At 34.1% G+C, this 24,585-nt stretch overlaps 16 protein-coding genes across 16 annotated transcripts; 7 read left to right on the top strand and 9 right to left on the bottom strand.

Annotated features, from left to right (window-relative positions):
* Positions 1–10: 10 nt before the first annotated feature.
* AC631_04871 (nucleoporin FG repeat-containing protein) lies at positions 11–1,320 on the bottom strand (the record flags this gene model as incomplete). The annotated part of the gene is made up of 1 exon (XM_015613700.1): positions 11–1,320. A coding segment is annotated over one exon (1,310 nt), but the record flags the coding sequence as incomplete, so codon positions are not given.
* A 303-nt stretch (positions 1,321–1,623) lies between these two features.
* GPM1 (phosphoglycerate mutase) lies at positions 1,624–2,370 on the bottom strand (the record flags this gene model as incomplete). The annotated part of the gene is made up of 1 exon (XM_015613699.1): positions 1,624–2,370. One exon carries the CDS (start codon positions 2,368–2,370, stop codon positions 1,624–1,626), a length of 747 nt encoding a protein of 248 aa, XP_015465486.1.
* Positions 2,371–2,586: 216 nt separating this feature from the next.
* On the bottom strand, positions 2,587–3,291 carry AC631_04869 (uncharacterized protein; the record flags this gene model as incomplete). The annotated part of the gene is made up of 1 exon (XM_015613698.1): positions 2,587–3,291. One exon carries the CDS (start codon positions 3,289–3,291, stop codon positions 2,587–2,589), a length of 705 nt encoding a protein of 234 aa, XP_015465485.1.
* A 113-nt stretch (positions 3,292–3,404) lies between these two features.
* On the top strand, positions 3,405–4,097 carry RCN1 (Rcn1p; the record flags this gene model as incomplete). The annotated part of the gene is made up of 1 exon (XM_015613697.1): positions 3,405–4,097. The coding sequence occupies one exon, from the start codon at positions 3,405–3,407 to the stop codon at positions 4,095–4,097; it is 693 nt and encodes a 230-aa protein (XP_015465484.1).
* A 225-nt stretch (positions 4,098–4,322) lies between these two features.
* On the top strand, positions 4,323–5,504 carry CIC1 (Cic1p; the record flags this gene model as incomplete). The annotated part of the gene is made up of 1 exon (XM_015613696.1): positions 4,323–5,504. One exon carries the CDS (start codon positions 4,323–4,325, stop codon positions 5,502–5,504), a length of 1,182 nt encoding a protein of 393 aa, XP_015465483.1.
* A 599-nt stretch (positions 5,505–6,103) lies between these two features.
* AC631_04866 (uncharacterized protein) lies at positions 6,104–7,843 on the top strand (the record flags this gene model as incomplete). Its single annotated transcript, XM_015613695.1, has 1 exon — positions 6,104–7,843. The coding sequence occupies one exon, from the start codon at positions 6,104–6,106 to the stop codon at positions 7,841–7,843; it is 1,740 nt and encodes a 579-aa protein (XP_015465482.1).
* Positions 7,844–7,861: 18 nt separating this feature from the next.
* Positions 7,862–8,908, bottom strand: AC631_04865 (uncharacterized protein; the record flags this gene model as incomplete). Its single annotated transcript, XM_015613694.1, has 1 exon — positions 7,862–8,908. The coding sequence occupies one exon, from the start codon at positions 8,906–8,908 to the stop codon at positions 7,862–7,864; it is 1,047 nt and encodes a 348-aa protein (XP_015465481.1).
* A 165-nt stretch (positions 8,909–9,073) lies between these two features.
* Positions 9,074–10,048, bottom strand: AC631_04864 (uncharacterized protein; the record flags this gene model as incomplete). Its single annotated transcript, XM_015613693.1, has 1 exon — positions 9,074–10,048. The coding sequence occupies one exon, from the start codon at positions 10,046–10,048 to the stop codon at positions 9,074–9,076; it is 975 nt and encodes a 324-aa protein (XP_015465480.1).
* Positions 10,049–10,318: 270 nt separating this feature from the next.
* On the bottom strand, positions 10,319–11,872 carry KAR5 (Kar5p; the record flags this gene model as incomplete). Its single annotated transcript, XM_015613692.1, has 1 exon — positions 10,319–11,872. One exon carries the CDS (start codon positions 11,870–11,872, stop codon positions 10,319–10,321), a length of 1,554 nt encoding a protein of 517 aa, XP_015465479.1.
* A 419-nt stretch (positions 11,873–12,291) lies between these two features.
* On the top strand, positions 12,292–13,752 carry AC631_04862 (uncharacterized protein; the record flags this gene model as incomplete). The annotated part of the gene is made up of 1 exon (XM_015613691.1): positions 12,292–13,752. The coding sequence occupies one exon, from the start codon at positions 12,292–12,294 to the stop codon at positions 13,750–13,752; it is 1,461 nt and encodes a 486-aa protein (XP_015465478.1).
* Positions 13,753–13,875: 123 nt separating this feature from the next.
* On the bottom strand, positions 13,876–14,742 carry RIM9 (Rim9p; the record flags this gene model as incomplete). Its single annotated transcript, XM_015613690.1, has 1 exon — positions 13,876–14,742. One exon carries the CDS (start codon positions 14,740–14,742, stop codon positions 13,876–13,878), a length of 867 nt encoding a protein of 288 aa, XP_015465477.1.
* Positions 14,743–15,508: 766 nt separating this feature from the next.
* On the top strand, positions 15,509–16,609 carry AC631_04860 (3'(2'),5'-bisphosphate nucleotidase 2; the record flags this gene model as incomplete). The annotated part of the gene is made up of 1 exon (XM_015613689.1): positions 15,509–16,609. The coding sequence occupies one exon, from the start codon at positions 15,509–15,511 to the stop codon at positions 16,607–16,609; it is 1,101 nt and encodes a 366-aa protein (XP_015465476.1).
* Positions 16,610–16,872: 263 nt separating this feature from the next.
* On the top strand, positions 16,873–17,874 carry AC631_04859 (uncharacterized protein; the record flags this gene model as incomplete). The annotated part of the gene is made up of 1 exon (XM_015613688.1): positions 16,873–17,874. One exon carries the CDS (start codon positions 16,873–16,875, stop codon positions 17,872–17,874), a length of 1,002 nt encoding a protein of 333 aa, XP_015465475.1.
* Positions 17,875–17,938: 64 nt separating this feature from the next.
* On the bottom strand, positions 17,939–19,513 carry AC631_04858 (tyrosine--tRNA ligase; the record flags this gene model as incomplete). The annotated part of the gene is made up of 1 exon (XM_015613687.1): positions 17,939–19,513. One exon carries the CDS (start codon positions 19,511–19,513, stop codon positions 17,939–17,941), a length of 1,575 nt encoding a protein of 524 aa, XP_015465474.1.
* Positions 19,514–19,696: 183 nt separating this feature from the next.
* AC631_04857 (RNA helicase) lies at positions 19,697–22,213 on the top strand (the record flags this gene model as incomplete). Its single annotated transcript, XM_015613686.1, has 1 exon — positions 19,697–22,213. The coding sequence occupies one exon, from the start codon at positions 19,697–19,699 to the stop codon at positions 22,211–22,213; it is 2,517 nt and encodes an 838-aa protein (XP_015465473.1).
* Positions 22,214–22,828: 615 nt separating this feature from the next.
* On the bottom strand, positions 22,829–23,956 carry AC631_04856 (peptide-N4-(N-acetyl-beta-glucosaminyl)asparagine amidase; the record flags this gene model as incomplete). Its single annotated transcript, XM_015613685.1, has 1 exon — positions 22,829–23,956. One exon carries the CDS (start codon positions 23,954–23,956, stop codon positions 22,829–22,831), a length of 1,128 nt encoding a protein of 375 aa, XP_015465472.1.
* Positions 23,957–24,585: the final 629 nt, after the last annotated feature.

Here is a 24,585-nt window from a genome sequence, read left to right as displayed (position 1 = left end):
CGCACCAAACGAGAATCCTGAAGAAGGTTTATCTTCTTTTTTGTCTTCTTCCTTCTTGGCACCAAATGAAAATCCTAAAGCAGGTTTGTCGTCCTTTTTAGTCTCATCCGTCTTAGAACCGAACGAAAAGCCTGAAGCAGGTTTTCCTTCATCTTTCTTGGCTCCAAACAATCCTAAAGAAGGCTTGTCATCTTTCTTTTCGTCATCCTTCTTAGTACCGAAAGAAAATCCTGCTGATGGCTTATCATCTTTCTTGTCATCATTCTTTTGTGCTCCGAAGGTGAAGGCGCTTGTAGCGTTTTCATCTTTTTTATTTTCATCGTTCTTAGCACCAAGCGAGAATCCTGAAACAGGTTGTTCGTCTTTCTTCTCTCCGTCTTTAGCAGCACCAAATGAGAATCCTGTTGATGGCTTGTCATCTTTTTTAGCGCCAAAAGAAAGTCCAGTAGAGGGGGGAGTTTCTTTACTTTCACCATCTTTCTTTGCTCCGAACGAAAAACCACTCGCAGGTTTACTACCAAAAAGTCCACCAGCATTAGAATTGTTAGCGGCATTATTGTCATTTTTTGCTCCAAATAATCCACCAGAAGCTGGTTTTGATTCACTGGAACCAAATAAACCTCCAGTTGCTGGTTTAGGTGTAGCAGATGCACTACTTTCATCCTTATTGGTACCGAATAATCCACCAGACGAGGATTGTGTTCCATTAGATCCAAATAAGCCACCTGTAGCCGGTTTGTTGTCATTGGAACCGAAAAGACCACCAGATGCTGGTTTTGAATCACCTGAAGCACCAAATAATCCGCCCGATGGCTTCTCGCTTTGTTTATCTTCTGGCTTTGATGCACCTAAATTGAATGCTGGAGCTGGGGTAGACGAATTGCTAGAGCCAAACGCAGACTGACCGCCATTATTTGACCCGAATGTATTGCTAGTCTGATTGTCGTTCTTGCCAAACAAGTTCGATGAATTGGATGTCGGTGTTTTATTACCAAAGAGTCCCCCTTCCAATTGTTTAGGAGCACCAAAAGGACTAGAGGATGCATTGGTATTGGATCCTAAACCGGAAGCGCTGTTGTTATTATTATTCAACGAGAATGTTGGTGCGCCAGTATTGGACGTGGAAGTTGACCCAAATAGCGGCTTTGACGCTTCATTAGCATTGCCACTAGTATTGTTGTTTTGGTTTGATCCAAATGAAAAACCTGATGCTCCAGTATTTGACGATCCAAACCCAGTATTTTGTTGATTATTGTTACCACCAAACGAAAATGATCCTGCGTTGGTATTACTATTATTTCCAAAGCTAAACCCTGACATATCGATAATTGGACAGTTTCGTATAAAAGATAATGCTAGATGACTTTATTTTGGTATAAAGATCCCCGGTTACTATTTCCAATTACTATATGTCGCTATAGAGTGTTATACCAAGTATGTTTATTGATGCTTAATTTTTACAAAACGATGGTCCTTTGATTTTTATCACTTTTGTGTAACTTTTCATTAGAGGCCAAAATTGTACTTTCTGTGCTATGAATAAAGGTCTACAAGGTACGAATTACAAGGCTGGCATTGTAGGTAGATAAATAATGTAATGTCCAATTAAAGTTGCTATAAAACTTATTTCTTTGAACCTTGGGCGGCAACAGCAGCGGCACCGGCAGCAGCAGCTTCTGGGTCTAAGTAGTAAGCTGGCTTGGTTGGCTGTAACTTTTCGTCTAATTCATAGACTAATGGAATACCGGTTGGAATGTTTAAACCGGCGATATCGTCGTCGGAAATCTTGTCTAAGTGCTTGACCAATGCTCTTAAGGAGTTACCGTGGGCAGTGACAATAACAGTCTTACCTTCCAATAAGTCCCTAGAGATTTCGTCTTGCCAGTATGGCAACAATCTGTCGATAACCAATTTCAAAGATTCGGTCTTTGGTAACACAGATGGGTCAACGTCTCTGTAACGTTCATCACCAGCTTGAGAAAATTCGGAGTCATCTTCAATGACTGGTGGTGGAACATCGAATGATCTTCTCCAAGTTTGGAACTTTTCTTGACCGTATTGTTCTAAGGTAGCAGCCTTGTCCTTACCTTGTAAAGCACCGTAGTGTCTTTCGTTTAATCTCCACGATCTCTTGACTGGAAGGTACAATTGACCGGCAGAGGTCAAAGCAATGTTGGCAGTTTGAATGGCTCTAGATAACTTAGAGGTGTATAAAATATCACCCTTTAAGTTGGCTTCCTTTATCAATTCACCAGCTTTAGCAGCTTCTTTTTCACCAACTTCGGATAAAGGACAATCAACCCAACCGGTAAATAAGTTCTTTTCGTTCCAAGTGGATTGTCCGTGTCTAATTAAAATTAATTTAGCCATTTTGCTATTAGTATATTGTATGTATCTATAGGATATATAATCTGTGAGTGTGAAATTTACAGCAAACTGTGTCTTTATATACTCGTCAATTTCTCACCCGGGAACATCAACGAAATTTCGGTTGTTCGGACTTCTCTGAGCCTTCCACACTTTTGCACGATCAATACGATAATTACATCTAAGATATTAAACAACAACAAATAAGCGTATATTGACTCAATTGCCTAAGGAATAGTTAGTGGCCTCTGTAGCAGTGAGGTTCTTGTGGTCAGTAGGGTTAGCTGCCAGTTCGTAAAGCGTAATCACTGGATCCTTAGTCAATTCGGTAAACTCACCTCGTAATTCAAGATAATGCAAATGGGACTCGTCCTCGTCGTCATCGTAGATATCATCGATAAACAAAGTCAATTGCTGGACACCAGTGAATATATGGCGAGGTAAATAATGTTCTACAAAATCACCATCGTCCTCTAACACATCTGGGACATCTTCATCATCATTAAGCATCACACCAACCTGAGGATGCGTAATTGTATAGGTAGGCTTTTTGGATTGGACATTGTCGAAGTCAATTGTCTTATCGTTTTTCCAGAGTTTTATTGTTTTGGGGCAGAACTTATCACCGTTAGTTCGTAATATTAAAGAAAAGAGCTTGACTGAACCGTTCAAAAACGGGATATTGATAATAATTTGGGGGTCACAATCTGTCTTGATGATAGGCTTAAGTTTATATTTGTCCTCCTTCGATCTAAAGATCTTTTGTAGATCTTCTGGTGGATTAGCCAAATTTAATGCAGTTACATGGGGTATATCAATTTTGCTTAAAAGCGATTGGGATTCGTTGGTTGGAATAGGTGCAATATGCAGATGGCCATGCCCTGATCCACTTCCATGATTATGATGTTCATCTTCGCAAGACATTATAGTAGAAGTGATTTACTGTGAAAGATAACTAAACGCAAAGCCTTCCGCGTGGCAATTTAAACCGCTGTTAAATGCAAACAACAGCACTAAATCATTTTTCTACAGCAACTATGGCAATACGGAATCCTACTAATACGTTGATATTGACGAACGTAGCTTCTGGTATACTAGAGGATCCTAGTCCTTTGGTCGAATATTTGTCTAAAAATGGCTATACCATTGAGTTAGTCGCTCTACCTAAATTTGGCAGGATTTTGGTAATATGTGATATAACGGAAAATTCACAAGAAGTGTATCAGTCACTTAGACAATCTAGTGATTGGAAACACTTAGGGATAACTTACAGTATAAGAGATAACCACTGGAGCATTCTGGGTTCAGATGCTGATTTATTTGCCAGCAAAGTGGACTCAAAAGACTACTTGGAACTTCCCCTGGAAGATGGTAGTAGAAGATTTCTCATTTCGCCCCCACTTTCACCGCCAGCCGAATGGGACCATTGGGATCAAGTTGAAGAGGGACCTAATGCTAAATCGGTCTACTCGCCCCAGGACTTGTCACATCTTCTTTGGGAAAGGTTAGGAGGACTTCAAAGCTCAGATGTCCGTAAATATCAAGATGAAGAGATAGAAGAAAATGAATATGAAGTTAGAGACATGAAAACAGAACCAGAAGTACTATTCGAAGATATAGATAATGGGGTTCCTGCAATAGTACTAGATACTGTGAATAACAAGAACAAACCCAATTATGCGCCGAAAAAACCGATTGCAAAGACTTCAATCCCTCCCCCTTTAGAATAGGCTCTACAATACCATTAATACACTAGCTATCCAATTCAAATGGTCTGTTCCAGATCATGTCATAAATGATGTCGCAAATGTGATGGTTTATGACAAGGTGTGTATATAATTACATCTAGAAAAATTTTTGACTATGCGAAAAATACTTTACAGAGATGAGATAGAAATATATAGGAACAAATCAATTTTTATAACGTTAGTCTATAACTTATTTGCATATCAATAATGGCTAGAACTAGATCTAAGGGTATTGCTTCTCCTAGAGTACCTACTCCAACAAAATCCAAAAAGAACGGTGCTGCTGCTGCTTCTCCAGCTGCTTCACCTTCTATTAAAAAGAGTAAAAATATACCAAAGACTAAATCAAATGAAAAATCTAAGGTAAAGCAATTACAAAATGAAGAGGTACATGATTCAATAGTATCTAAGAAGGTTGCTGATAAGGCCATAAGTGAATTAAGCAAATTCTTATCCCGTGAAGCTGAAAAAGAACAATCAGACAAAACCCTCTTATTTGATAACGATGAGGAAACTAAAAATTTATTTTTACAAATCACCACCAAGAAATATTATTCCACCAAACCAAACTTTAAGCCTAAGTTGATTAAATTAAGCAATGCTCTTTACAATCCTGAGTTGAAAAGCTTGAAGACCTGTTTAATTATTCGTGATCAATTAATCACTGACTCTGAACAATTGGAGACTATTGAAAATGCAAACTTACCTACTTTACAACAAATCATTCCATTGAGCGCCTTAAAAACTGAATACAAGCATTATGAAAAGCGTCGTCAATTATATTCTGAATATGATTTATTCCTTGTTGACGATGCATTATTAAACTCAATGCCTACCTTACTTGGAAAGGTATTCTACGGTAACGGTAACAGCAAGATCCCATTACCTATCAGAGTAACATCTACAACTAACAATAAAGAATTCTCAATCACAACCATTGGAAACCAGTTAAACAAGTGTTTAAGTAGCACATTTTTCTTACCGCCAGTTGGTGTCAATATTTCAATTAAGATTGGATCTATATCCGACGATTTCAAGCCAAATCAGTTAGTACAGAATTTGGAAGATGTTTTATCTCACTTTGAAAAGGATTCTTTGAGAAGTGTAATGATCAAGACAGATTTGTCCCCTTCATTACCATTATATTACGCTGAAAAATTATATAGCGATGAAGATGTCTTAGAAAATAATGCTAAACCTTCTAAGAAGGCAGATGATGAACAAGAAGTCAAGTTATCTACTTTTGAAAAAGGTTTATTGGAATTGGGTGATGCGGATGAAGTTGCAAAGATTATTGGTAAGAAATTAAGAAAACAACAACAGCAAGAACAACAAAAGTTAAATAAGGTCACAAAGCCTAAGAAGAACACCAAGAGCATCTCTAAATAATATATATATTAGTTTAAAGTAGTCATTTAACATCGTTTTATAATAATCATTTTTATATCTTTTTGTGTATAAGAAATCTCATAGATTTTGTATAAGCGGATTTACGCCATACAAGAGTTCTTCCACTCTTTAAACTACTTATGTGGATTTTCACCTATACCGACAATCAAACTAGTATGTATTAGCTTCTATTCAATAGTCTTTTGCATTGGCTAACAATTTTTCAAGGTTATAAAAAATGGCTAAAACCAGATAACGTGTATCAATTAGGTAGATCTTCAGAAAAAGTAGAATCATCAAATTTCGTTTACTTTAATCAAATTTACATTTCTAAAGAGCATTTGCAGATTGAAACCAAGCTGATAGATAAGAATTGTATTTATGAATGTGGTTTAAAGACTCCGTTGTTGGTGAAAATTCAATCTAGAGCTATCACCAGAATCAATGGTGAGAAGGTTAAGCTTCGAAAAGATGAACCACCATTTGTAAAAGATTATACACATAAAGATCTTAACACCATAACATTTAAAGAAGAAAATGCTATGAAGATTACGATTGAATGGATTCCCTTGAACATATGTAGATATACAAAGCAAATTATGGTAGGTGGTAATTTGGATTCCAACCCTCTTACTGATGAATTACTCAAATTATTTGATAATGGGATCGACTTACGTATCGCAAAGAACCCCTTTTCTGCTAGTCATTACCTCACACTCTCTGATCATCTAAGCTATGGGCTTAAAATTTCATTACTGAGAGGAATACCAATATTGAATACTGACTGGACAGACTTTATAATAGAAAATAAGGAAAGTTTTGAAAGATGGTTCTTAGAACTTGATCCAAGTGTATTTTTACCCTATTCTACGAAAGATAATCGATATTTAATCCCAAATAAGGAAAGAACAACATTGCTAAAAAGCTCGATGTTTGTTATATTTCATGATACGAAAGATAAACTATCCAAATGGATAGGTTCACTTGGAGGCAAAGTTTTTAAAGTCGATATATCAGCGTATTATAGTGAAAGTAAAATTGACGAAAACTTGTTATCCATCATTAAAACAAAAGTGAAAGAAGCTGAATGCGATAAATGCTTTTTGATGGAATTTAGCGATTATAAAATCAAGAATTATAATCAAATAGAAGAAGCATTAAGTGATTTTGCACATGTAAATTCTGGAAAGATTATTACAGAAGCAATGTTATATGAAAGTGTTGTAAATATTTCTACTAGTAATTTGCTAAGTTTGAATCTTGACAGGGAATTAAAACGATCTACCTCAGCGGAAATAGTATACTCTCAACCTCAAAGAAAAAGAAGAAAATTCAAGAAAGTTGGAATAACAGATTTTTTTGACTTTAAACCACCCATTAAGACTGAAAGTCTGTTCCTTGATGAGGCTGTTGATAAAATTGTAATCGAAGATAAGCCGATGCACAACAGCATGATAAGTGCTTCGATTTCAGCTTCATCTGATAACAGAAATACTGTTCTAAACAACAGCGGTTCACCAGTTGTTCATACAGATGTATCTATAAACGAATTACCTAATAAAAATAATGATGAAAGTAATGTCTCTCTCAAAAGGCAAGTAGATAGTTATACGGAAGAAGGGCCAAGATTGAAAAAGAAAAAAGAAGAAAAGAAGATTGGAAAATTCGTACCACAGATTTCACTTCTTGATGCAATAAAATCTACCAAGGAACGAGCCAAAGAAAATGCTCGTGAAGAATTGGGTATAGATGAGAAAGAAAACGATGGCTTAAATGAAAATTTGAAAAATTTGGCTATTGTAGAAACATTTAATGTTTCAAGAAGGAGAAGGGAACTTGTTCCGATTGAAACACGCAATACGTCATACAAAGAAAGGAAGAACTTTAAAACTTTCAGAAAAAATAAACCGTTGGAAAATGATAAAAGATGTCTTATTGACATGCAGCCGGTTCTAGTTGGTGATGGAATAAGTAATGTATTTATTGAAAGTAATAAAGGCAAAGAAAACACACAGAGACAACTGAAGTTGATGGATGATATTGGCGGGGTTATGAGTGAAGTCAATGGGTATAAACCTTATTCTATCAGTCTAGAGGAAGATAATGATAATGATGTAGATAGTTTCTCATTTCAAACTTCAATTAAACCTATACGTGAATCTACCCTTTTCGTTCCAGAAGATGATACACAAACAGAATATAATCCTACTGCTAGTACATCAGGCTATATGCGACATAAGAGTGAAGTTCGTAATGCCCCTGTTCATGACGATGATGATGATGATGAAGATCTTGATGATGACGATGATCAACCTAAATTTGCATTCACTAGAGCATAATTATATATTACTATAAAGTCAAATTTTAATACCACATAAACCTAATTTTCGAAAGTACGTATTGTGGATCTCATAGTAGTTGCGATTAATATTATTAATGAAATCGCCTTTAATGCAATGCAAATTATTACCATTTGCGCAATCAATTACTTGATCTGGAGTAGGAACATTCCCAGAAGAACAGTTCAAGTATATTTGATTATCGAATTGATAATAAGTTTCGAAGAAATTCTTACTCCTAGGAATTGTTGTAATAATATCGTTCCGGTGAATAATCCTCAAGTATTTTCGTTTAAAAGAATTATGATGTGGTTTAACAGAACTTCCTGTTACATTATCTACCCAATGTACAAAATTTTCATTACCAACCAACGGTTGGCCCATGGTGACCAAGGTTAATCGGTCATACCCTAGATCTAAATAATGCAATGCTAGTAACAAACTTATTGACCCACCCATAGAATGACCCAAGAAAATAAGTTCGTAGTCTTCATTTTGATTCAACTCATTCTCAAGATACTCATGAATACTGTTTAATGTAAATTGAAAATATTCGTAAAAGCCTTGATGAACTTTACAGTCATTTCCACACCTTGGTAAGCTAGTGCCCATTTGGGAGTATTTAACCATTTTCGCTTTTAAATCCGTATAGGTATCGAAAATTGACCGTGTTCCTCTTATTGAAATTATAATACTTTTCCTTGGATTATCTTCGATATCTGTATCGTTGTTGAAAAATATATTTCTGTTAGTAGTTGAAATATAACCACAAACGGAATCCGCAAAGCACCATTGGTGTACCAATGTCATATTAGGGAAACGATTTGAGCAATTTAGATCACAATTGAATGGTTTAGATATCTTTTTCCCTTGAGAAATACAATATGAAATATCAATTAAATGTGCATATGTGAATAAGTTTGAATATATTTCATGATCGATTGGTTCCGGAACAGGTGAACCATCAGCTAAGTATATTTGAGAACTCCCAAGAACCAAATTTAAATACCATAAGATTTGAAGCCATATGATAAATGACAATTTCATGAATTGTTTGAACTTCATATTTTCCGATACATTGTGCTTGACTAGCAACTAATCTTAATGCATCTTTAGCATCTTATCCACTGATAAGATTTGATCACTTAAATTCGCATGCTTATATAATCAATTTATGATTGCAAAATTATTTGTAAGCCAATTTTTCCCACGATACCATTCCTACCAAATTCAGGTATGTACATCCCTGTAATGTTTCATGTAATTGTATAATAATTTAGACTTATTTATTTTAAGAACATCGCCACAAAGTGTGCATGTAACTCCTTGATGGTGGTAAACGGTACCATCTTTGATGAATTTATAAAGCCCGAAGAATCGTGGATTAGGAATTAGCAGATTGTCTTTGGTGATTCCATGAATTAGAGATAAATGATCATAATATTCAATGGTTTCCATATTCTTAAACACTATACATGGACAATAAGGACAGAGACCGCATTTTGAATATAAATTAATTTCACCCCTCTGATCTTGTGAATACCTTAAAAACTCAGTCCTATAAGGCAAGTTCTTATTAAACTTCTTGTTATGTTTGTAGCAGAATTTTGAATATAGTTCGGTGAATGGGCTATTGACGCCTCTCGTGTAGTGGACACGCTTGATATTGCAAACTTTCAATTCTTCTTCCTGCAATAATTGAATAATATTTTCGTTTGGCGTAACTAAATCCTTTGATTGACACAACAAATGACTATTATAAATCATATTATTACATTTTATCCAAAACTTAGCACCGTAATAGTCTCCTTTAAAGGGTTTTGATGGTACTCTTAGGTATAATTTATCCTCTGATCGAGGTTCAAAATAAGTAATATTTCTATATTCTTGGCTAGGTGGTGAGATGGTGATGGTTGGAACCTCCTTATTTTTAGATTTTGTAGAAACGGTGATATTTTTATTTGAATTCAAATCATTAATAGTACGATCGTATTGTACTTCTCCGCACACTAGAAGATTATCGAATACTTCTGTATTGCAGCTTGTTCTGTAAGGATCTATTAATGAAATTATGTCAGATAAGTTCACTCCTTTGTCTATTTCAACTAAGCTTTTATCCTTATTTATTTCTTCTTCATGTGAATTGACTAATACTGTATCACAAGAATTCCATGATATTTGTTGAATTTCCAATCCTTCTTCCATTTTACCGTACCCGCAAGATATGCCATATTCATTACTTTTAGGGAAGAAATTCATTATCATCTTTTTTTGGAAACTAAAAGCGTATACGTTTTCATTTTCTTTTCAACTTTATATAACTATTAATTTAATTTTTGTATGCCAGGATTTTTACGTTTTGCTGAAAATTTGGAACCATCCCGAATTCGGAAATAATTCTACAAAAAAAGCATACCAATAATAATTGCGAAAAAAAATACACTCCCTAAATTACAAGATATATAAATTGTGGATCTAATCATTAATAGATAACTTAGAAATATAAATCTTTAACTGTATTAAAAAATTTGTTACAAGCACAGCTAATAATGTTCCACCCATAACAGATAGCCATAGAGCTAAATTAGTTAAGAATCTAAAAATACGACTGAAGTATGGAGTTCCCATGGGTCTTATCAGTGATAATGTCGAATGCTTCATTTGGTTCCCAAAAAATATTTTATTCATACTCCAAATAAATAATGCAGCAAATAATACACTTACCGTTATAAAACGTGCTATTTTTATTATGTCAGATTTGAGCGTAGTAAGCATTCCGAAACCACCTTCCAACCCAGATGCTACACTGTTATATGTCAATAATAATACATCCATAATCCCATTGCTTGTTAGAAGATTCAAACCTTCTACTAAATAAGATGAAGCATTACCAACTTTATCTGAGAGGTCATCAATATTTTCAATTACCTCTTCAAGTTTGGTGGTAGTTTCCTCGAGCCTTAAATTGATATTATCGATAAAGGTGGCTACGTGTTTAGAAATCTCTTCACCTGTATCTCTGATAGCACTGTCTATTGCTTGTTCACTGAATTGAGCAAGATAAGAGATAGTTTCTTCAAACTCAAATTTGATCACATCGTTATGCTCATGAACCTGCGTATCTGTCTCTTTTAGCAGATTTTGCATTTTCTTCGTTAATACTTCATTTTCTCTCAAAGATTGTGATATACCACTTGTGATGTTTTGAGTACCTTGAGCTAGAACATCTAACGACTCTAAATTTGTAAGTATACTATCCAAAACTGATATAGATTCGTCCGATAAATTTCGAACATCATCTAGTGCTGAATTTTTCAAGTCTGTTAATTTTGCCTCAAAATCCGAGTCTTCAAATGCAAAGGAAACTCTTGCTATCTCTAGGTCCAAATACTTAATGCTGTTTGCCATATCCTCAACAATACTCTCGCTACCTAATGAAAAATTTTTAGAAATTTCTAGAGAAGTCAGCAACATTGTACTATATTGCTCAGAAAACTCTTCATACTTTTCTTTCATTTCTTCGCTCATTTTTTCATTTTGGTCCAAAATAACCTTTATCGTATGCTGTAATTCCTTAAATTCTTTTTTCATCGTTTGTTGTATGTGGCTAGAATCTCTATATGAATCGTTTAGGTCTTGAAACATTTTACTATATAACTTTGTGATGTTAGAATATAACAAGATTATTTGCTCCTTTTCAAAAGGTAAAGACTCTTCATAGCAAATTTTAGTAATTTCTCTGTAGTATCCACTAAAGGTTGTCCAATACTGGGGTGCTCTCTCTATGTCAAATATGCAGCTATCAAAATCATTTTCACTGATCATATTATAGCACGAATTTGGATAGACAACTTTAGAGTTTTCAAACTCGCAAATAGACAACTGAATAGCAGCTTTTTTTTGTAATCCTGGTTCGATTGAATCTACCCCCAATCTCATACATTCTGGAATGATATCTTTTAATGCTTCTTTAACGCATTTTGATCTGGGTTTCATAAATACCATGTCTTCAAAATCGGATTGTGTCATTGAAAACGATTCTAAATGTCGGGACATAATACTGCTTATCATTTCACTTTCCAGGTAGGTGGATTCTTGCAACATTTCTGCTATATTGTTCTTCTCGCTAAGCATTGTAGATGTTGCACAAGCTGCAAACAAAGTAATAAACCAACTTATATTGACAAGGAACATATAATTTTTATTTAAAATATACTTAAAAGAAAGAATATATTTTCGGTGGGTTTCATTAAATACAATTCTTTAGGACTCATATTGGTTATAATATGAATACCAGTAATAGGTATTAAACATATATGAAACTTCTGATCCATATCTAAAAATTCGTAATTCGTTACATAATCGGTCCGGTTTTTTTTTCAATCTTCGTGTTTAAAGCTAATACTACAGTAGCTTTACTGCAAGTATCTATTACAGCCTAAGTAAATATGTATAGAAATCTGCTGAAATTCATTAATACTAGATCTCCAATAAGAAGTTACACTACTAGAACGCCTTTCCTGTTTATCCCCAATGAAGAAAAATATCAATTCGAAAGTGAAAAATTAACACCACAACAAAATAAAGCAGCCATACCAAAAAGGCCAAGCTATGATCACTTACAGAAATATCACCATGAAATTTGTAGTCCGGAAAACGTTGCAGATTTAATTATGAAACTTGATTTCAAGGACATTTTCTTGACGAGTTTGGCGAAAGATTCACCTCTTTTAGGCGATTCAACTTACAAGCTTGTCTTTAAAGACCCATCGAAGACGTCTGAACCAATCATGTTACAATTTACAGCTACATCATGCAAATGGGCAGAAGTTTTTAATGACCAGATTCATGATCTATCTAATTTACCAGAACAAGATTTATCGTTGAACTATGAAAATAAAAATCTTACGGAACAAATATCAAAAGGATTGCAGAATTACAAAGAAATTACTGGAGAAAATAACCTACTTATATCAGATAACTTGAAAAAACTTTTTAAGTACCTAAGAGCGTTTGAAAATAGTGAAAAGAAAGTTACAGGAGCTTCAACCCAGTCTGAACTTTCTCCAGTGATTACTTTTGAAGCAGTCTCGTCATATTTATTGAATTCTGACGAAGTTAAACAAAATGTCGAAAACTTTGATATATTTCTATCTTTCATTGAAGAAAACATACAACTCTTCACGCTTGAAAGCCTAAAACAATTTCTTGTTTTACTCATTAATAATTTGCATGACTCAAAATTGTCAACTATACAAATGAAACTCAATTCCTTTACCAAATTTATGGATAACACCATATTTCAAATATATCCAACAATCACCTCTGAGTTGAATCCAATATATTTAGATAAATTATCTTATTTATATACGATGACATCAAACATCCCCAGGGCTAATGAAATATTGTCTACATTGGTTCAAAGTTATAAGATATCTCCTTCTAAAGAAACTTTTAATTCTTTCTTAGCAGGATATGAAAAATTTTTGAGTAATGAGATACCAAATGAGAACATACGTAAGGAAATCATCTTAAGAGATTTATCAAACTTAAAGCCGGCATTTTTTCATGAAGGTTTAAGCAGCATTTCATTTAACATATTGCTAAAGAATGCTGTTTCTAACATGCATGATTTAGAGAAGTTTTTGAGGCTAGTATTATTGAACGCTAAAGGAAAATATTTATTATCAAAATATTCCCAAGAGGTTATCAAAAAGATACAAAGTATTCAAACTAAGAATGATGACCCAGTCAAATTAAAGTCATTACAATTATCGCAACTAATCAGATTCTTGGTTACTGATAATGATATCAAATTTGCAGACGCAACATTAACTTTATGTGAGGAATTATACTCCAAATTGAACCACGGATCTAATATGGAACAAATCCAAGCTCTTAAAGTTTGATCCTACTTCTCAGTACTATATGTATATATATATATAAGTAGCCATTTATTAATACTGTAAATATAAATTACCCAAATAACTAATTTAATAGTAATATTATTACGAATTGAAAATTATTTGCTATTAAGAATCATGCCCATGGTCACTAAGTAACCTCATTTGTATGTTCTCATGCTCATTATAACTATCATCCCTGCTAGAACTTATTGAAACATCATCTCCATTTTCATTATAGCCTGAGTGCCGTATCCAACCATGTGTACTATTATTGGCCGGAAATAATTCAGGAGCATGACTTTGCCCTTCTTGATGATTATCATCGTTATTGTAATTACTGTAAAAACCGTTCGTGTAAACATAGAACCCATCATCACTATCCGTATCTTTCCAGTTGAGTACTCCGACATTTACACGCTTTCTCATATCATCATTTTCATATCCATATTCATCTGTTAGATATTTTCTTGAGGAAATTGATCTCTTAATAAAGCATAGCATTGAAGTCACAGTAGATAATAGAATTATTGGACATAACTGAAGCCAACCTAGATAACTCAAGTGTGGTATAAACAACAACATATCTGACAAAAATGCTAACAAAGTCAGTAGGAATGATAAAAGCGATAGCATAAGCATCAAATTCAAATACGGTGTTATATCCTTAGTTTTGCGTTCAGAATTTAACGTTCCTTTATCTGATAATGAATCCATTTTCGTTGCTGATGTAGTTTCGGTAAGGTCTGTAGAACTATTGTTTCTGCTGTTCTGTCGTATTTTTACTTTTTTTCTTACTACATCTTTAAAAGGCACTTTCGTTTCAGATTCTTCAAGCCACAATATCACGGTTAATGCTGAAGTCACTAAGAATAGTATTCCAGTAAAGCAAAATCCCACTAGATGAACAACCAATAATTTAGAAATGGCATACCTTGCTTTAGAAGGAAGCTCTGCTGCAGCAAAATCTGGATATTCACCTTGATCATCATCCATAAACGAATAAAATTCGTCAGTTTCCGAGGGGTACCCTATCTTAGGTCTTGAGCATATGTTGTTTGACGTACATAGACCAAACACCCCAAAGGTATAATTTCCATACTTCGACAAATGTAGATTATATCCAATTTCTTTACCAGTAATCGGTACTGATATGACAGGCAAAAGCTGTATCATAAGACATACCAGTACAAACAAATCTAGTAGTAGTAAGCCCTTATGCATTGCAAGGCATTCACGTAATCCAGTATGTTAAGATAGTTCTAACAGGCAATGTTATACTCAGCTCTAGTTTGGATGATGGAGGTTTTATGATGTCCTGAAAAGAAGGGTATAAATACGAATTCTACCTCTTGTAAGAGGATATCGTACCGTTTAGAGGGGTATTTTGTTCAACTGCCAATTTTGACTCCAATCTAAATATAAAACTTTAAATAAGACCTACATCCATTGCTCTAGATATAAGACTTACCTAAATAGTAGTGGCCATACTTTGTAATAAACTTGGTATTACATAGATTATCGGTGGGTGCTTGTAGTGAAAGTAATCACGTGATCGCACACAATTATAAGAAGCAAAGCGTTCCTGGCATTAATCTTGATGTTAAGGCTAATGAAATACTTTCCTTTTGCAGTATACTTCTCACTATTAGCTGTATTGTTGTCTATATTCATAAGCAATTGTAAGAGAGTACCATCGTGGACCAGTATTATTCTGAAATCGAATCCTTTAAAGATTACTAACTTATACTTCAAAGCAACAATGTCTACAGTACCATCTGATCATCCATATTACAAGGAATTGGAGATTGCATCCATAGCAGTTATAAGAACTTCAATTTTGACTAAGAAATTGAGTGACTCTATTGCTACTACTCAAAAGTCTGGAACTCACACGAAAGATGATAAGTCCCCTGTCACTATTGGTGACTATGCATCGCAGGCTATTATCAACCATGCGATCAAGCTTAACTTTCCAGAAGACGAAATTGTAGGTGAGGAAGATGCAGAAGTATTAAGAAAAGATGATGCAGAAGGAAAAGATTTAAGTGCCAAAGTTTTAGAGATTATTTCTGATGTGCAATCCCAAACAAGCCAATATAATGATAGATTAGGAAAGCTCGAAAAGGAAACTGAAATTTATGATAGCATTGACTTGGGTAATTCCCAAGGTGGATCAAAGGGCCGGTTTTGGGCATTGGATCCAATTGATGGTACTAAAGGGTTTTTAAGAGGTGACCAGTTTGCTGTTTGTTTAGCGTTGATTGAGGATGGAAAAGTCGTGTTAGGAGTTATTGGGTGTCCAAATTTACCAGCCACTGTAATTTCTAATGAAGAAATGAGCGGTGCTAAAGGAGGTTTATTCTCTGCTGTCAGAGGTGTGGGTTCTTTCTATTCAAGTTTATTTGATAAACAAGATTTCACCCCGTTATCAAAGCAAGAAAGAATTCAAATGACTCAACATACCTCCCCTGAGTCATTAAAGGTTGTTGAAGGAGTGGAAAAGGGTCATTCTTCTCACTCTACCCAATCCCAGATAAAAGATAAATTAGGCTTTAGCACTGAAACAGTTTCAAAGCAAACTATCAACTTAGATTCACAGGTCAAGTACTGTGTATTGGCAAAAGGACAAGCCGATATATATTTACGTTTACCGATTAGTGATACTTATCGTGAAAAGATTTGGGACCATGCTGCTGGAAATATCTTAGTCTATGAAAGTGGTGGGCTTGTAGGAGATATTCATGGTAATGAGTTAAATTTCGGTAACGGAAGGCACTTGAATTCTCAAGGTGTAGTTGCAGGTAATAAATCAGTTTTCAAGAAAGTTATTGAAGCTGTTACTGACGTATTGAAAGCATAATTTTTAGTTATTCTAATAGATATCATACTTCGCATACGTAAATGACGTAACCATATTTTGCTCCCGAAAAAATTTGGTCTGCGCATACACAATTTTGCAGCCTATTAATACTTATTAGTATTTATCCCTGTATTCGCCATATTCAAAATAAATCCAGAAAGATATCACTTTTCTATTTAAAATCTTATTTATGATACTTTCATTATATTCTTACTCAAGATCGAGCTATTATGGGACATATAACTAAACTGAGTGAGAAAGATATGTCTGAAAATTCCCGTTCCAGGTCAGCACATTTCAGTAAATCTTGCTACCCAATTACAGAAAACATTTCTTCTAAATACAACAATGATTCCACTTATTCAATTCAAACAATTTTAAATTCTATTTTAAATGTTGCAATATCTTGCTATGATTATTTTCTCAAAATAATAAAGAATTACAAGCGAACGAAAATGGAGAAAAAATCGAAAGAGGAACTACACCTTAATAGAACTGAGTTTATCGCTCTAGTTCTAGAAAGGTTACCTTTTCTATACACACATTCAAAGGAAGTGGAAAATGCTCAATGGATAAAAATTGCATATGATTTAAAGATGCGAGATAAATTAATACCAAACATAGTGAGATACCAAACAGGTCCCTATTATTTTATTAGCTTTGGTTCGATTTCAACTCAGATTAAAAGGCAGTTTTTCCTATTGTTTTTAAAGAATGATAAGACAGGTAATTCTCAAATGATTTACCCTACAAAGAAGCCAGTGACAAAGTTCAGCAGCCATGAGTCGTGGGATTCATACTGTAATATCCCAATCAAAATAAGAAAGAATGCTGCAAACGAATTTTTTGAATATCTAACTTCAGAAGAGATTAAATCTATCATATTAAATGGCGATCGATCACATGTAGATTTTCATGAAGATACCATTCTTAAAGACGATTCTCAAAAGGATTGGTTCCATAAATGGGGATATGTTTATGAAACGGAATCTGACTGTTATAGGGCCCTAGACCTAGAGCTTAAAAATTATTCACTAGAGTTGACTGTGCTAGATAATTTGCTTAAGTTGGGTGTAAGTTATTCTGAAGTACCCAAAACTTCTACGCTTGGAATCGAAACTATAAAAGATTTGATTGAAGAAAAAAGAGCATTGATCTTGGAAACATATATTCCTGGAGCTGTTCAAAAGAAGGCCATTAAAGCTGATCAGCTTAGTAAATACAAGGCTAATACTGCAAAATATAATGAATTAATGTGTTATTAAATTAAATAACGGCTTCTAGTATAGTTAATATTTACAAGGTATTTAATGATATTTGTCATGTAGATCAGCTGAATTCGACAACGTAATAGTTTTGTTTTCCGGCTCTCACAAGTAATAGCTTACCATCAATTAAATGATCTCTGTCAAATAAAACCACATCTTCTGGGTCAATATGTTGGTTTCTATCAAGTCCCAAATAAATTCCCCCAGCTGAAATCAAATTTTTGGTTTCAGTCTTTGATTTTTTCATAACTTTCGCCAATAAAGTGCTTAATTTTAAATCATCAATATTAAAATCATCGAATTTAAATCTTACCAAAATACCAGACTTGTCAAATACTCGAATTAATTTATCTGCCGAAATATCATCAATGAACGGCTGATCAGGTGTAGGAAAGAGAAAGCTTGTTACATACGCCATTTCATCTCCCGTTCCATTACCATGAATCAAGTCAGTCACCTCACGAGCCAAAATTCTCTGCGCTGCTCTAACCCCTGGATCCTCATTGTGTTTCAGAATGATTTTCTCTATCGTGGACATTGGCAAAATTGTAAATACTTTCAAGAGTTTTGCAACTAATTCATCTGGCGTATTAATAAAGTACTGATATAATTGGTAAGGTGTAGTTAACTTTTCACTTATGAATATCGCATTACCAGCAGATTTACCGAACTTCTCGCCTGTTGGGGTTGTTAATAATGGAACTGTCATTCCAAATGAGGGTTCTTCTTCAACTTTTTCATTAGACTTTGCAGTCCTGTTAAAATTTTTCTGTAGTCTAGAAATTAAATCAACACCGGCAGTTATATTACCCCATTGATCATTTCCTCCTATTTGTAAGTTCACTTTATGATTTTTGAACAAATGCCAAAAATCATATGCCTGCAATATCTGATAAGAAAATTCATTAAATCCCAAGCCATTCTCAGACTTTAATCTAGATTGAATAGAATCACGCCCCAACATGGCGGATACCCTAATATGTTTCCCATATGTAGATAAAAAGTCTAAAATTTTGATGGATTTCCACCAGCTGGCGTTGTTTTCCGTAAACACTTGTCCTTGTTCTTCAATAGGAAATTTTCTTGACTTGGCATACTCGACACCTTGTTTCAAAAAATTAGATAATTGATTTTGGATTTTATTTACGTTGTCTACTCTTTTCTCTTCGGCTAAATGAGTTCTCTCGGTCGTACGGCCACTTGGATCACCAACGGCACCAGTGGCACCACCAACCAAGCCTACGACATCATGACCCCTCAAATTAAAATGAAGTAGGACCATTAACGGCAACAAGTTTCCTAAATGTAAAGATTCGGCGGTTGGATCAGCTCCACAGTATAACTTAAACTTCTTTTCAGACGATGGCTCGGTCCACTTAAATAATAAATCGTTCGTTATCGATTCAACCAAATAACGAGCTTGTAAATGACCAACCAATGACACATCTTTATCAGGTAAAAAGTCCTCAGCATTAGTTAATTCAGAAACCGTTGGAATAATGGTAACTGTTTCTGGTAAGTCTTCTTCGGGAATTGTGGTCCTTGTGGTTTGAAATCTTTTATTGCTAGCTAAGCTAGATAAAAAAGGAAAGGGGGTCCTTAACCTACGGTTTCCACTTAGAAGTTTAGAGATCATATTATTGTATCAGTACTACTCGAAGTAAAGAGGAAAGGGTTAAACTTGAGTGATATTGAAATAAATTATAATCATTTGGTGATACTGCATATAGATAATCATCTACATGAAAAATCGCTTTTTTTTAGAGCATGTAAGATGCTTATAAAATCTTGCTAGAACACATACTACAGAGGCCACAGAATGTCTAATAAACCTTCAGACCTTTCAAAGGCTTTAGAAGCGTCAAATACTTCGAAGAAGAGAAAAAGAAAGAGAAATAATAAGGGAAAATCAACGACACAAAATTCTCAAACTGCCACTTCCAGCACCGAAACTACTGAATTCCCAACTGGGAATAATAATAAGAAGATAAAGTTCGATGAAGATCATGGTGGTGATAACGTCAAAGTACCTGAATACCTTTCTTCCTCAGAGTTAATCGAAACAAACCAAGACAAATTAATAGACATAAAACTTAACGATGAGACAAAGGAGAATATAATTAAGCCTAAGAAGATAGAACAAAATATTAAAGAACCCAAGAAACCAAAAAAGATGACCAAAGTCGTGAATTATGAAGATAGTGATGACGACGAGGATGGAGAAAATAATTCATACTATAAATCCAAAGACTTGTCTAATTTACAATTATCGAAAAAAGCATCTGATCTCTACGGGGTGCGTCAAAGGTTACCGATATTTCAGCATAAAGACGAAATACTCCAATATGTGAATAATAATCAAGTAACGGTTATTATTGGTGAAACTGGTTCTGGTAAATCTACGCAAATACCTCAATTCTTGATGCCCACTAATAGAAAGCAAATAGCAGTTACTCAACCTCGTAGAGTTGCGGCTGCATCCTTGGCGGCAAGAGTTAGTGAGGAGTATGGTTGTAGATTAGGCCAAGAAGTTGGTTATCAAGTTAGATTTTCCAACGTTACACACCCCCATAAAACTAAATTGAAGTATTTAACTGATGGTATGCTTTTAAGGGAAATTATGCTTGACGGAAATCTTAATAAGTACTCTACAATTATTATTGATGAGGCGCATGAAAGAACAATTTTGACCGATTTAATTATGGGTTTCTTGAAAGAATTAATTGTCTCTAAAAAGAGGTCTGATCTAAAAATAATTATTATGTCTGCCACATTGAATGCTGAACTATTTAGTAAATTTTTTGATCATGCACCAATTTTGTTTGTTGAGGGTAAGATGTATCCTGTTTCCAAACACTACTTGGCAGATTCGTCTGAAGATATTGCAGACACTATGGTCAGAAGTATTGTTCAAGTTAATATGTCCGAGCAGGAAGGTGATATTTTATGCTTTTTACCAGGTCAGGAAGAAATTGATAGTTGTGTGAATATTTTACAACAAGTTGCACCCCAGCTACCTAAAGAAGCGCCTCTTATTGTTGCATTACCACTTTACGCGGCTTTGTCTCCAGCACAGCAACTGAAAATCTTTGAGAAACTACCAGGAAGAAAAAGGAAAGTCATTTTAGCTACAAATATTGCGGAGACCTCTATTACAGTTAGTGGAGTTAAATATGTTATAGATTCAGGTCTTCGAAAAGTAAAGGTATGGAAGCATCAGCTTGGTTTATCAACTTTATTAACTACACCTATATCTCAAGCCTCTGCAAAACAAAGAGCTGGTAGAGCTGGTAGAGAATCGCCAGGTAAAGTTTTTCGTTTGTATCTGGAGAAGACTTTTTTTAATCAATTGCCAAAACAACAAGAGTCTGAAATCATGAGAAATGATATTGTACTACCAATATTGACTTTGAAGAAGATCGGGGTAGATGATTTACTCAATTGGACATGGTTAGAGCATCCGGGGAAAGAAGCGATTTTAAGTGCTTTAACAACCTTATACTCTTTGGGTGCTTTGGATGATAGTGGTAAGATAACTAAACTAGGATATAAGATGTCCGTTTTACCACTTCCTCCACAGCTTTCTGTTGTTTTATTGAGTGCCTTAGATTTTGGTGTTTTAGGTTCAGTAATAGATATAGTCGCATGTATATCTGTGGATAACTTAATTTTGAATGTTGGAAGTGGTGATGGGGAACTCAGAGACGAAATTAATTTTAAAAGAAGAAACTACTGTCCATTGGGATGTAAACAAGGTGATCTAATTGCTGTAAAAGAATTTTTCAATTATTACAAGGAATTAATAGATAGCAACAAGGTTTCTGAGGCAAAAGCATGGTGTAAGGAATTGCACTTCAGTTACAAGGGTTTCAAAAATGTGATGAGAGTTAGAAATCAATTGAAGGACTACATGATGGCTACAATAAGACAAGATGATACTCTCAAACAGCATGAAAGAGATCAACAATTAAGGAATATTAGATTACAACTTGATACAGAAATATATTCAGATGATGATTCTGATGTTGAAACAGGTGTCTCCAAACAATCTCTTGATATTCCTTCAATTTTAAAATCATTCTTGAAGGGGTATATTACTAATACCGCCATTGGTATGCCAGATAGATCATATAGAACATGTACCACTGGCCAGCTTATCAGTATACATCCATCTTCTACTTTATTCGGTAAAGCTAACCTTGATGCAATTATGTATATAGAATATGTTTACACTGCAAAAGGCTACGGAAGAAATTGTTCTGTTATTGAATTAGGATGGCTTCAAGAAATAGCTCCACAGTTGCTTGGAGCCTCAAAAATCAGTATAAATGAATAGATAATTTGCATACTTTTGAGTAGTATATAGATATAATAAACTGCATAGTCAAATAAGCTTCCTTTACTGTGAGATGAAAAATAGATTTTTTGAGTGTGAGAAATTTAGTACCGAGTTTATGTCTTTAGTCCCTGACTGAATAATAAATCTATGGAATTCAAAGAACCCCTCCCCCTTATAGAAAGACATGAGTTTATACATACATCTGACTCAGTAGATGTATCTGAAAGTGGAAGGGGAATATCGTTGGCAACATATGGCTACCTTATAATATTTGCAAGTTGGACAATATTTCTTATTTCAATGAATACTTTATTTAAGATATGGTCATTTGTTATATATCCATTATCGTTGGAACCTCTGACAATACCTAAGCATCATAAACTAACTAAATTTTTTGAGAACATGGATTATTATGTACTAAGTTGTTGGTGTATTTACGTGGTTTTCTGGTGGTGGTCTTGTGCTTCCTGGGTTGGGCTAAAACTATTCAGGCACTCGAAAGGAATTCTGGTCAGTTCCTAGTATTTGTACAGTGTTTATGATTGATTTTCTAGTTTAATTTTGCATTATACAACTATATTTATTATTTAATGAATTACGCTTTCAATTTATCTATTTATTTCCATCTTCTCCTCTCGACTTGGTCCACTTGGCGTCTCCAGTCTGCCTTCCCTTAGGTATTTCATCGACCTTAGATGGTTCAATTTTATTTTCTTTCTTTAGTATTTCTTTATTATGTATAAGAATGACTTCTTGATACAATCTCATCAAATTCCTGTTATCATTAGAATTCGTTAATTCTATACTTGAATAATATCTTACCAACTTATCATCATTCAAGGCATCAATAAAGTCTTTTATATTTTTCAAACTAGACACCGATTCTAACTTGTCAATTTGCTTATCTGATTTGGTAATATATTTATCGCTTACATCCATAATATAAGTTTCGCCAAAAGCAAAACACCAACTCATCTTCTTACCCCAATTTTCACAGTAAAGATTTGGCTCATCAAATACTCCTTCACACGGATCAAGATGGATCCACCTCTTTAATCCTAGACTGTAATACTCACACCACACATGATCCTCATTATTCCAGACATATCTTATTTGGGATTGGCTTCCCAACAAGGCACGCAATATAAATATGAAGCAATTTACCCATTCACCACACCGACCTCTCTTTGTTTCCAACAATTTAATTGGATTATTATATCTAGCAAAACTTACGGCAATGTTACACTTCGTACATTTGTAGTTCTCTATAATTGAAATTTCACCTGGATTAGGGTTTGGAGGACCGGAATTACCTGTGGGCATAATATTATCAGATGATTGCTTGCATCGAGTACATTCTGGTTTATTGATCCATTTAAAAAAATCATGCTTGAAGTAACGTAATAGTTCCAACACTATGAAATCTTCATATATTAAATTCGAACCATCTTTGTTCTCCCTTTCGTTTTCTCTTTTATCGACACCCTCATAAATTTTTGCCAAGTCAATCGAGTCAAGTGCTATATCAAGTTCAGATGGAGACTTATGTTTTTCATTTGAATTGGCAACATCGATTAACTTCAGTAAGAATCTCTTATCTTTATTGTCTAGCTTTGAGAATTGTTGCTGTCTATCCCTCTTAGTGGTGTCAATTGCTTTAATAAGGCAATGTTTCGAATAAGCAAGAACAACTTTGTCGGCAAGTTCACCATACTCATATGTATTTCTTTGAATTGACATTATGTATTCTCGCTATTGTACATATATATATTGCCAAAAATAACGATCAAACGAAGTTAAATTTTGCGATCTGGTCAAAATGATTTTTAGGTACACTATAAATTATATAATTTTTAACTTAATTATTCATGTTCATAATTTGAATATTTGGTTTACGTTACACATCTTAGTAACATATTAATTAGCAAAAATGGATGTTATATTTGTTTGAATTATCAGTTTCAAGATAATTTTGTAATAAATAATGTAAAAAAATTGTAATTAAGTACAATTATTGCAAAATTTCATGTATTTTCAGATAATTTATTTTGTCTATTTTTAAATCTTTCATGTCAACCAAATCAGGTATTGAAGACCACCAAAACTAATAGATATCAATATAATACACAATCAGCAACTATAATAAGCAATTAACGATTTGAAGGTTCATTGTTGAGGAAATAGCAGCAATTATTTAATTTTGCATATTATCTCATTGCCATTAAATTGTTGGTAAAAAGAAGTCTAATACAAGAAAACCACCTATATTTATCATCTAGAAGATCATTTAGAATCGAAGACAATCTCTTTTTGTTAGTATAGGTGAAATATTTAAGATGAAAGTGTAATAATGCAAAAAAAAATTAATG

This window comes from Debaryomyces fabryi (assembly GCF_001447935.2).
Source record: "Debaryomyces fabryi strain CBS 789 chromosome Unknown contig00148, whole genome shotgun sequence".
Classification (NCBI taxonomy): domain Eukaryota; kingdom Fungi; phylum Ascomycota; class Pichiomycetes; order Serinales; family Debaryomycetaceae; genus Debaryomyces; species Debaryomyces fabryi.
This window is presented reverse-complemented; position numbering and strand designations above follow the sequence as displayed.